The sequence below is a fragment of the Rhipicephalus microplus genome, chromosome 8, assembly GCF_043290135.1.
Source record: "Rhipicephalus microplus isolate Deutch F79 chromosome 8, USDA_Rmic, whole genome shotgun sequence".
In the NCBI taxonomy this organism is placed as follows: Eukaryota; Metazoa; Arthropoda; class Arachnida; order Ixodida; family Ixodidae; genus Rhipicephalus; species Rhipicephalus microplus.
Genome location: NC_134707.1, coordinates 19,285,185 through 19,297,837, shown reverse-complemented (window position 1 = coordinate 19,297,837; position 12,653 = coordinate 19,285,185). Strand labels below are relative to the sequence as shown.

General features: G+C 43.2%; 1 protein-coding gene across 1 annotated transcript in view; it reads left to right on the top strand.

Annotated features, from left to right (window-relative positions):
* Positions 1–12,169, top strand: part of LOC119165235 (cytoglobin-1) — a 137,293-nt gene extending 125,124 nt beyond the window's left edge. Inside the window, exons 2-6 of the mRNA XM_037417417.2 lie at positions 1,194–1,522; positions 2,645–2,876; positions 6,086–6,297; positions 8,352–8,495; positions 12,094–12,169. Coding sequence (XP_037273314.2) covers positions 1,299–1,522; positions 2,645–2,876; positions 6,086–6,297; positions 8,352–8,495; positions 12,094–12,169 — 888 coding nt within the window. The 5' untranslated portion in view covers positions 1,194–1,298. The remainder of the gene's footprint in view (positions 1–1,193; positions 1,523–2,644; positions 2,877–6,085; positions 6,298–8,351; positions 8,496–12,093) is intronic.
* Positions 12,170–12,653: the final 484 nt, after the last annotated feature.

Genomic DNA, 12,653 nt, shown 5'->3' with positions numbered 1-12,653 from the left:
CCACTGCTTCGCATCTGCACATCGTTTCCTTTAGTGGAAGATGGCGCAATTTTTTACTTTTCGCATAATCACCTGCCGTAGTGGTCTTTTGATCATAGCACTTGTTTGCTGACTCGAAGATCGTAGGGTCGAAGTCCGGCCGTGGTGGCTCCGCTTTGATGAAGGGTGATATGATAGAGACCTGTGCGTGTTATTATTATTATTATTATTATTAGTAGTAGTAGTAGTAGTAGTAGTAGTAGTAGTAGTAGTAGTAGTAGTAGAATCTCTTTATTGCTGCACCAGTTATCGCATTATTATTTTTTTCTAGTTTCTTGCATACTGGGTATAATCTGTTTAAAATTTTTCAATGCTTGTCTTGGCATTTCTGCTGTTTAGGTGGTATTGCTTCCGCTAATTTGCTTCTCGATTGTTATTGTGTTTTTATGTAGCGTAAATGAGTTACATGTATTCTTTCTCTGATTGCTTACATGAAAAGCTTTTCAATATATATGTCATCCGGGCCAAGTCCTCCAAGCCACCGTCTGGCTTTGACAGGCCCGTTATTTGTTTTGTACAACTCAAGATGACAATAAAGATTATTATTATTATTATTATTATTATTATTATTATTATTATTATTATTATTATTATTATTATTATTATTATTATTATTATTATTATTATATTATTATATTATTATTATTATTATTATTATTATTATTATTATTATTATTATTATTATTATTATTATTATTATTATTATTATTATTATTATTATTATTATTATTATTATTATTCATTTCTGCCAACACCCCCTAGTGGGCTTCTCCCTGTCATTGAGGCCATCTTCTTCCTCAATACAACAAATAGGTCAGGAAGCCAAGGTGTAACAGAGGGTCCAGGTCAGCTCGTGAATACGCCTCACCATGCTTATAAATTTTGCTTTTTTTTTTTTTTCGAAAGAAAAGCCTTGCAGGATATGGCCTTTTTATACGAAGAATGTCCTCCTTCCTGGGCTGTTTCACGAGAATAGAAAAGCCGACGTCACAACCAGGCAGTGAATTTTTTGGGGGGACACACGCACTAACTATAGCCCAGAGAGGACTATGACGGTGCCCAGAGAGGCTTGAGTGAAAAGGTGGATAGATATTAAGCATTACTGACTTACAAGAAGCTCATGCCTGATTCTTTGCTTCCTTTTTTTTTTTCAGAGCCCCGTAGTGGGTACGAGGCATCGACGTGGAACAAGAACAAGATTCAGCGCAAGGCAGCCTTACGTGGTTCCAGGTTCTAATTTTGGCATCGGATGAGCGCACATGGGGAATGCGTTGCACCGTGACGCCGAGGACAATACGACGGGTTTCACGGAGAAGGAAAGGCGACTCCTCCACGAGTCGTGGCAGAACTTCACCAAAAGGCACCCGGACTACGGCGTCATCTTGTTCACGGCGCTCTTCGTCAAGCATCCCGAGTACCAGAAGCTGTTCAAGAAGTTCAGGGACAAGGAGCTCGGCACGTTCATGAGGGATCCTGTATTCACGTGAGTACAGCGTACTTCACTGGCCCCGCCGCGGTGGTCTAGTGGCTAAGGTACTCGGCTGCTGACCCGCAGGCCATGGGGTCGGATCCCGGCTGCAGCGGTTGCATTTCCGGTGGAGGCGGAAATCTTGTAGGCCCATGGGCCCAGATTTGGGTGCACGTTAGAGAACCCCAGGTGGTCGAAATTTTCGGAGCCCTCCACTACGGCGTCTCTCATAATCATAGCGTGGTTTCGGAACGTTAAACCCCACATATCAATCATACTTCACTCGCATGGTCGAGAAATTGTTGCACTTGACGTAACATGAACCGTTTCGCTACCGTTAAAGAAAATAACCTAGAACTTACCAGAATTTTCCCGCGAAACTTGTGGAGCTTTTTGGCTGCGTTCTCGTTCCAGAGCTTTTGTTATTGTGTATCTGTTGTGTACAAATGTAGCATTTCTTCCCTACTGACATGCTGGTATGTGTGCAAGTTTTTTTTCCTTCTGTCAACCATCACCAGTGGTTATTATTATTATTATTATTATTATTATTATTATTAGTGGCGGCTGAATTTCCGATGGAGGCGGAAATGTCGTAGGCCCGTGTACTCAGATTTGGGTGCACGTTAAAGCACCCGAGGTGGTCGAAATTTCCGGAGCCCTCCACTACGGCGTTTCTCATAATCATATGGTGGTTTTGGGACGTTAAACCCCACAAATCAATCAATCAATCACACCTAGCTTGTAGCAAAGAATGAAAATAGTGTAAATAAGGAACCACGAAACAGATATTAGATAGCCGCAAAACAAATCGGCAAGCCACGAGGAAAGACCAGATAGTGGTGCGAAACATCACTTAATCAGAGGGAAAAGAGTGTAAACGAGCGAAGAACAGCTGATAAACGTACGAAAAGCCCACAAAGGCAAAGATATAAAAAAATATACATGCAAGACAAACACAAGCAAATGGAAACACAGGGAGAGACAGGCTGCTCTGTGGTTCGTACAGCTTTCACTTGAAGAACTAGCTTTGTTTTATTGTTTTGTTGCCCTTGATGATGAGACCAAGTGGGCTACGTACTGCCTACCGCTTCGACAGCCGATGAAGGCCGAGAAGCAACGTTTCGTGCAATGTTGCAGGGATCACGCGTCCACCGCGGGCCGCCAGATTACTGCCATGGTGGATGCCCTGGAGACTCCCGGAATCCTGCTGGAAATCATTACGAAGAACATGGAGTTCCACCCCATCGGGAGCGGCGTTAAGCCCAAGCACTACGTGGAGATGGGTCGCGTCCTCGTTGACGTGCTGTCGGCCGACGAGGACGAACGCGCGACTAGGGCAACCATAAAGGCCTGGGAGAAGTTCTTGCACGTGAGTTCTCGCTCCTAACAAGTTGGGCGCGTTATCCCCCGGCTTTGCTACAAAGGACGTCGAAACGCGACAGTCTTCTGTATGGACGCGCTGCGTAATATATGGCGCTGCCACGTCGCGGTGATCTAGTGGCTAAGGTACTCGGCTGCTGACCCGCAGGTCGCGGGATCGAATCCCGGCGCATTTCCGATGGAGGCGGAAATGTAGGCCTCTGTCCTAAGATTTAGGTGCACGTTAAAGAACCCCAGGTGGTCAAAATTTTCGGAGCCCTCTACTACGGCGTCTTTGAGTTAGAGTTTATTTTATTCATAATCATATGTTGCTTTTGGGACGATAAGCCCCACATATCAATCAATCAATCGATCAATATAGGCACCATCTAGAATTAATGTGAAGAAGCGAAAGTTTCTTTAGATATCAGATCCACTGTTAGTTGGTAGCACTGGGTTGTTTAAATATAAAGGCCCTCACTTTTTCATCGTGGTGCAGGATACACCCACTTTTCCCTTCATAGCGTCGTATTGTAAGCGCAACGTAAAAAAAAACACTTCGGTCCTTAAAATTACGTATCTATGCATTTTATAAGTAGAAAGACCCATTCTCACACTTATGTATTGGTGTGGCGCCTCAATTATTCGTCATATTTGCTTTTTGATTGACAACGTTCACAAATATGAAATGCAGCCACCACATCGAAATAGGTTGGTTTGAAACATGGGCTCGGGTGGCTGAATTGTTGAACCAACACCCACGGACAGACTGCAGACTGTTTGAGACGGGCTCCAGTGTTCCTCACCGAGCGCGTCTATTTTCACGGTGCACTTTTCGTAAAACAGTACATCATCAACTGTGAGGCCCACGTTACGGCTTTTTGCTCTCCCATTGTAGAGTACCTAGTACTCCGAATCGTTATCCATTTTTTTTTCTAAGCACACATCCCAAAAAACTATCGTCGTTGAAACAATTGACGTTGTGCTACAGTGAACTCTACAACAAAATTACTCTTGTAATAACGTGCGTTAAGAAATGTGTCCGAAAATTTCTCAAAACAGGGGAAGTGGAATACCTGTTCGCTGCTTTCATAATTACTTCTTCAATTACGGCAGTATTTGAGAAAACGAAGTTAATATTTTTTTTTAATTAGTGAAGGCTTGCAGTTGAGTCAAGAGAAAGAATTGAAGTCCCTCCTACGAGCAGCTCATACCGCTTTCAGATTGCTGCAAAGGGCTATTTGGTAATAGTGTTACAGTACTGCAGTTCTACTACATTCATTGTGGAAACAGAAACTGATGCTCAGATGAGCGACACTAGCCAGCCTATAAATAACCGTTCGTCACAATGACGTCAGTAGTGACTGTTGGGCATTCATTGACGTACCTTCATCTTGCGTGCCATAATCGAAAGCATAGTGTGCACACCCACAAATTGAAGTCGATCGATGGTTCACGTAGCGACGGTCGAGGTCAACCAACAGCATGTCATTAGCACTTAAAAACGGTTTCGCCAGCAAAATCTCTCCTGGCTTCATCGCTCTTCTGAAATTACGACGTCTCTGCAGCGCTAGCAGTTTGCCAGTGCTCACAGACGGATATAGTGACGGTATAATCTTGAGACTTCGCGTTAAGCGCGCTAAGTGATGACGTGACCTCTATGGTTGCTTGCGAAATGATGACGACGACGCCCGGTGACGTCACTACATGGCGATGGTTACGTTGCCTTACGATTTTCCGCATCACTCGTATTCACGCCTATGCCACAGACGGTCACTTTTCATTTGATGAGACATCTAACGCTGTAGCCTTGATAATATCCCAGGATTTTATGCCTCGAAATAATACAATGTATATGAGGTGCGCCTTAGCATAGTGCACCAGAATGTTCGACCATCTGATGGTCTTCACGTGCTATAACATCGCACAGCAGACGAGCCCCTCACATTTCATCTCCATCGATATACGACTGCCACGCTCCGGCATATAACCGGCAGTCTTCGTGTACATAGCCGATCGCCGTAACACAACCATGGCATTGCGGTGGAGAACGCTAAGCCACCCCGGTGAATTCATCTGTCTCTTAAGTCTAGATACTTGGATTACAACTACGTCCAGTGTGATCACATGCTCCAGCGGCTCTAATCGCAAGTGCAAACCCTTCCATGTTGGTGTTGAGCGTGCGAACAGCTGGCTTCACTCTGCTCAGCGACACCTCGCAGTGATTCATAGGTGTGACCTGGTGCACCCACGAGCGTGCACAGCCTGGTGGACAGACGTGCATATCCGCGCATGTTGATTTATACCAGACTTGATGGCAGCAAGCGCCCTTGTTTGGCCGGTTGTGTGCATTAGACAAAGTTATCACTTGTTCAAGGAACGTATTTCAGGGCACCTATAGAGGGCGAGTGTTGACAGTGCCGGGCACCGCCTATCACTCCCAACGCCTTCTTCTTTGTCATCGAGATGCTGCAAGCACCCTAAGGCTCAGTACAAATTCGTTCACCAAAAGCACTTTTTGGCGCTGAAACTCGAGCAAGTCAGGCCTGCACATTTGTAAGGCCGTGCTCTTGGGTGCACTGTACGTCATACCTTGCAATAACCGTACCGTCGCCTCACGAAACAAAGGAGATTGCTTTTGCGCTCTACACTGAAGTCGTCGGAACTGTAAATTTCTAACACTGGGCAGCCACAGAAGTGATCGGAACTGTATACCTCCAAAACTCTGCAGTCACTTCACCGTGCATTACGTAGTGTGCTTTACACGACGAACAAAATAAGGATTGACGAACGACGACAAGCGCCGACATCTAACTATATGCCATTAATTTCACTACTAAGACACATGTATGTACGCAAATATTAATAATCCCGTAACGTTCTACCATTCGTTCATGGCAATGACAAACCGATCAACACCACACAAGAAATTGGCGCGTCAATATGTGCGCCACGAATAAAAAAATTTTTATCAAAAGAGTGACGGGCGGCTACTTTTCTGCCTTTTTTTCTCGATAATTGCTGCTTCTATATCTTGAGGCTCGTTGGCTGATCCAGGTGCTCGCTCTTTTGCATCGTGCCCACTCTTTTACATCGTGGATCTATACCACCTAGCCCGGTTGCATATGCTGCTGTAGTCGATCACTTTCGTGGACAGTTGCTAGACTTTGGACTAGCATGTCGGTCAGTCCTTCTCTATATGATGCACGTGTTTTGCAGCTTATAAACCAGAAGACTATTGAAGTGTACGCCGAAGAAGCCAGACTAAACAAGCTAAAGAACATCGACCCCTATGAAGTCGAGTGCGGAATGTCCACCACTGACATCATGGCCGGTGCCAACAAGTCTGTCGAGCAAGTAGGCCACAAACAGCTCCCTTCCGCGGGTCTACATCACAGAAAGGCATCTTCGTCCGAGTTTTCATCGAAAAAGTAGGAATACGCCTGTGGTATTTAACTTTTTTAGCCTCTCCAGTTTGCCAGTACCAAACTGGGCTCACATCTGTGTTTTTCAATTCCCCAGAGTTAGCTTAGAAGTTCTTTCTTGAATTAGTCGCCATGGATTTAGTGCCTCATGCATGTGTACACGAATCGATGCACTTTAGACGCGTAATTGTCGTAAGATTTTGCAAATCATATTCATATCAAACTACATCTACGTATACAATTAAGTACAGGCTATTTCCACCAAATCTTAACACAGTGAGGCTCTACTTTCTATGTTCATGCGAATTAAAGGACAAATTTTGAGTTGCCATGTGATTGAACACTCAAAGACCGCAGCTTTTGTGCCATTAACCATAAACAACCACATAGTAGTATAAATTATGGAATGCAATGCTTTGAATACTAATTACTTAAGCCCATAAATAAAGAAAACAACTGTCGAATCTAATGAAAGAACCACCTGCTCCAATATCCGGTGAAAGAAAAATATGTATTTATAGTTAGTTGTATTAGGCCTTCTTCTACTAGTACAAACGTCTGCAGGCGAAACAGTTCTATTGTTACCTTTTTGCTTCGTTTATGGCTTACCAAGCTCTTCATATGTCCCATGGCATACCTGTTATACACAAAGTAATTTTGAAACTCTATATGGCTCTCTGGGGTGTTGACTGCAGTTACTGTTTTAACGTCTCAGTGCAATAGCATTTATATGAACGCTTCCTTCACATTTTTGCCCTCTGGGTGCACGTTAAAGAACCCCAGGTGGTCAAAATTTCCGGAGCCCTCCACTACGGCGTCTCTCATAATCATATTGTGGTATTGGAACGTTAAATCTCACATATCAATCAATATTCTTGCCATTAACGTCAACGCCACTTTGTCGTTCTGTATGCAACACAAATTGACGTGTCCAAGTGTGTCGTAAGTTGTGTGTACAAGTGAAAGAGCGCAGCAAAAGCTTTCGTGGCTCAAGTGGAAACACGCAGGCCATCTTTCATATAGCAAGGGTGGTGTAAGTGTGAGGTGGACAGGCGGACGAGTAGTGAGTAACACTGGTATGAACTCCGCTCTTTGAATTGCTGGGCAAGATCGTGCGCACCTTATCTTGACAGGATTTAGCGGGTGGCATACATCTCTCTACGTGCTCAGTTAGTGTTCAAAGGGTGGACGGCATTGCAGTTTAAATCCAATACATAGAGCTACGTGAAAATTCCAAGTGCGATATACAATCCATATGTCATGAAAAAGATACCTGTAAAATTATGTGCTAGTGAAACTGATAATTTTTTCAAAGAAATTACTCCTAATAGCTCACAGAAAAAAACTTTCGCTTTCTTTTGTTCGGCGTGGTATATAAATTCAGATCTTGACAAGTGCAAATTGTATTAATGTTTTTTTCGTATACATTGTTAGTAGGTGAAAATTGTACAGTGAGGCACGTCTAGTGAGGCGGAAGGAGTATGGAAATATTGATATATGAAAGGGCGCGTTGTAATGAATAATGTTATGGATGGTAAGCGCAGTATTTTGCTATCGTAAACTATCAAGCGATAATTCTTGTATTTTATTAAACAGTGGTGCGATGTGTTCATCATAACTAGCATTGTTTATAATTCGAAGTGCTCGCTTATGACTCGAAGTGCTCGCTTTTGTAGAACACGTGTGGGTTCTGTATACGTTTATGAACCACTTCCTGTCGTTTATACTTTATTGTATGTACCAGAGGACGTGGGTAGAATAGCTTGCTAGTGTTACATTTGTTTTATGAATTGATTTTTTGCTTTATTTTTTGTGTGTATTTTCATAATTAGGCTCTAGGTGTTTTGCTTATTATAATTTTTCCAAGATAGAAAACACTACTATCGCTGTTGGCCTGATTTCTCTAGAAATTTTTTTTTCTTGAATCCTTGGGACGGGTGACTATTACGTGCCCTTGGCTGATACTGAGGCTTCGAATGTCTTATGCTTTAAAAATGCTATAGAGGCTAAGAAACCCCAGATTGAATACAAAGGTATTTTCCAACAAATCTGTCGTGCAGAGAACACCCCATAGAATCTACCTCACATCACAAGGTGGAAGTTGGACACGGTAGCCCCTTGGGCAGCATCGACCAAGCAACAACTTCTGGGGTTCCTCTCAAGGACAAGCCAGAAGAGCATCCACATTTGCATGCGTCAGGAAGGTAAGCAGGGTTCACTTTAGTCATTCCTGAAGTAGTGTTTAAATGCTACTTCAGAGACTCTTCCATCAAGATTCATGACTTAATTTTTACCAACAATATCGAATACCTTCGTGGTGCACAGGCACTGCTTTCACAGCTGCTTAGTGTTGGGGCGCCAGAAGTACGAGATGGGCATATCTATGTGTACCCTTCAATAGTGAATCATGCTGTGCATGAACAGCATCGTTTACGGCCTACTTTGCTTTCCGTATGCCCCCTGTACGCTTAAAACAATTTCGAAATCACAAACCAGTCATTGAATGATGTACTGTAATGTGAGTTTCATTGCGACGGTGATTATTAAACCTCCCGGTACGTTTTTGCTGCAAGCTTTAGCACTGCCAAATATAGTCCAAGTTCAATAACATATTCCCACTCGTCAAATGTTCTACGTGGGAGCTAAGGCATGAGAGTGATGGTAGCGTCTGTGGCTGAAGCGGAAGCTAAAAGCACCCGCCGACCATCTTCCATAGAAAGGCTGATGAGAACGTGTGAGAGGGATGGTAGGGGTATAGAGGGCTAGGAGTTTTCGTGAGAATCTGCACTTAGTTTCGTCAGTTTCGATCGCACTTCCTTTATCTTGACAGAGATAATCAGATAGCGCATACCCTTGTATGCGCTGTCGGAGCTGTTTTTATTGCTCAGTCAGCTATGAAATGATAGACATCACGAAGGTCGTTTCACTCGCTGCAGCTGCTCTTTACTTATTCCTGCGACTTATTCAGTTGTGTCTGGAGAGATGACAAAAGAAGTTAGCTGCTGGCCTTACCTCAAGTCATAACACATTCGACTTTGATGCTATCGCATTCATAGCTTAAACCTTGCGTTGATTTTGCCATTTTTTCTATTTTTGTAAAAGTTCTTTACAAGTTAGAGTTGTTTGTATCAGCTTAATAAACTGTTAAATTAAAGGACGTTTTTGCCATAACGCTCAAAATGCTTGTCTGCATCGGAAGACATTATCGGATGAGTCTCTAAGAAAATTTACTTTCGCTTTCTTTTGCTATTTCCATTTTTGCTGTTATAATTCTGGACTTGTATTATCACATTTTTATTGTTCGTATCTCTTCCTTTATTTTATTTCGTTGGAAAGCGCTTTTACTGCTGTTGGCCAAGTACTTTGGGACGGACAACCATCACGTGCTTTTCCAAACTCACTCATGAAGAGGCTTTCGCACGTCTTAGTTTTAAAAGTGCCACGGTTGCTCAGAGACCCCTGCTTCTATGAATACATGTTTTCGAACAAATGTGATCTACAGGGAACATTCGACATAAGCTGCCTCACATGACAAAAAGGGGGTGGAGCATGGTACCGCCTTAGAATGACCACGATTAAAAGGCACAGGAAAAAACTTCTTGAAATATTCATCAAATGAGTGCGAATATTCAAGTTAGAATCTTTGTTTTCCCAGTAACAAACTGCTATGTAAATTATTTTGTCTTTCTTGCTGAATCAACGTGGCAGCAATCACGTAATCCTATGTGACATGGCGTCCTTATTACGTCATGCGACTTACTTTTCCAATTGCTGTGCACTGTGGGGCTAAATAGAGGTTTCAGTCACTACGTCTATGCTAACAAAAGCCTCCTTGTTGCCTAAATCTCTCTTTCCTACTTCTCGTTGATATATTTTTTCTACGCACGATCGTTTTGGGGAAGACAGTAACCAAGCTCAAGATACCGTGGACCTGGTCTCCTGGGGCGTTTCTACAGGGATTCAAAACTATTTTTTACCCTTTTTAGGGCTTCTCTTTGCCAGCAGATGTCTATCACTTAGAACTTGGGTGGGCTGCTGAAGTCGGTTTTAAAGAAACGTAGAAAATGGATGATTGCAAGAGGCAGAACTTTATTTATGCTTTGATCACTATCATTTGTTGTAAAACATACTAATATCTATTGCAGCTTTCATACGTTGTAGATTTTTGCGATTAGTTTCTCGGTATTCATTTTCTTGCCTTGAGAATTGTTGCTATCATTGTTGGCCTGACTTTCTTAGAAGCTTTATGTGGTGGCTTTGGGGCGCACAGTTATTGCACGCTTTTTCCGTGCTTCTCGCTCACGAAAACGCTTCGAATTCCGCATGTCAATAATGCTATAACGGCTATGAGGTGTTTGCTCGTGTGAGTAAATGTTTTCGAACAAATTCGTGTGACAGAGAACACCCAAAAGACGCTGCCTCACACGACAAAGGGGGAGTTGTGCATGGTACCACATCCGGCAGCACGGAACATGCAACAACTTCAGAGATGCCACCCAAAAACAAGACAGAAACGCTTTCGCATTCGCGTGTGACAAAAAGGTATACAGCAGGATTTCCGGCTGTCATTCCTTAAGTAGAGCTGGGCTCTCAGAATTGCGTCCATGTGGATTCATGTCCTTTGGGACACTTGCTGGGAACTACACAACACGTCGGTTACAGAGAAGGGGCATCGAACACAACATGAGCAAGGTCCTTCGTGCCCAACATGGTATTCAATATAATGTCCTACTCAACATGGGGTTTTCTAGTTACCACGGCAACTCTAAGCTACGGATATGAGAAGTGGTAATAAGGAGCCTTGCACATAAATTGGGTTTCGCAGTCGACAGCTAAGGAAGCTATGAAAGCATGCATCATTAGGTAAAATACTAAAAAGATTTTATTTATGTAGGTAAGGATATATTTTGAGGTTGTACGCAGCAGCGTTTCGAAGAAAACTAATCCGCTTGCATGATGGTGAATTTATGTCACGCATCGCTGAAAATTCAAATACGCGAAAACTGTCTAGTCAGAATGCGGTACTCAGTGAGTCCCAAACATATGATGAATGCAAACGTTCCCTTTAAATCGCACATGTTATTCATACGCAAAAAGCGGTAACGGTGGGCAAAGGTTTCATCGCTTGAAGCACATTATGACTTGGTATCAATAACAAAAATGTCATGCCTGCGTGGAACACGGGGCGTAGTCGCAGTGAAATGTGATCGTAGTTGTCTTTCTAGAGCCCGTAGTAAACCTTCTTGTGCTGATCACATCAAGTACGGTTGCAACGTTCCATTTCATCGTGAATAATTACAATTTGGCAAAGTATTGAAGAGTAGTATTCAAGTATTGGCAAAGTATCAAGTAAGGCAAAGTATTGAAGAGTAGCAAAGTATTGTATTCCTCATGCTGTGGTGCGAGGTACCCGCTACTCATCTTTAAGGCAGAATCAACGAACGGCGAATAATGCCTTGACTATGTGTAGCAGGTACCTCACTTCTTCCCAGATGTACGAATAAAGACATGGTGGATGCTTCTCACTTCGACAAAAATTGTGATTTATGGTGAGGTAGTCACCTTCCTATATTAGTAACCCCAAAAAGATCTTGCGATGGGTACTACAAACGACGTTCTTCCATCGTCTTTTGTGACTGTGCGGCGCTTGCCGCGCAAGCCTGGCGTTTCTGTTTTTGTTTTGTTTTTTTGGGGGGGGGTGTAATGAGATTTCCTTGGAATCTCGGATACTCAAAGTGGTCGTAGTGACCACAAGACGTTGCTATATCGCTGCGTGCCCTCCGTAATTTGCATTTTATGCAGATCGGCGCTCAAGACGCGTAGCAAGGACCACCTTGGCCACAAGCGTCACGTTTCACCTTCGACCGGGTCATCGTGACATCTACGGACGTTTCTTCTTTCTGATAACCGTACAGCGCTACTCGGTCGTCCTTATCGTGAACTAATTCACCATGAATATGCAATAGGATCTCGCCAGAAGGCATGAGCGAGCAAGATTACAGTGCGGACCGAACGAGCTCTCACCGAGAAGCCATCATTCAAGTCCGTTGCTAGAGAAGGTTTAGAGCTAGTCTCAGCTGCTTGCGAAATCCTTACTGCACCATATGTGATTTTGTAGGATTCTGATCTTAAAATTACTCGAGTGATTGCTGCGCCAACTCTGATATTAAAACTATTAGGATAACTGTTGCGCAAATAGGTTTTTTTTTTTTTGCTCAGGGAATTGACACGCATTATCTATTCTGAATTGTGGAGATTTGCAAGTCTTTCATTTAATGTTCCACTTCGACTACAGAACCCGGAAGGGCTCGTTCGTTAGTTGTGGGCCACGGAAGTGGTGCACTGCTTAAGTTAAGAAGGCG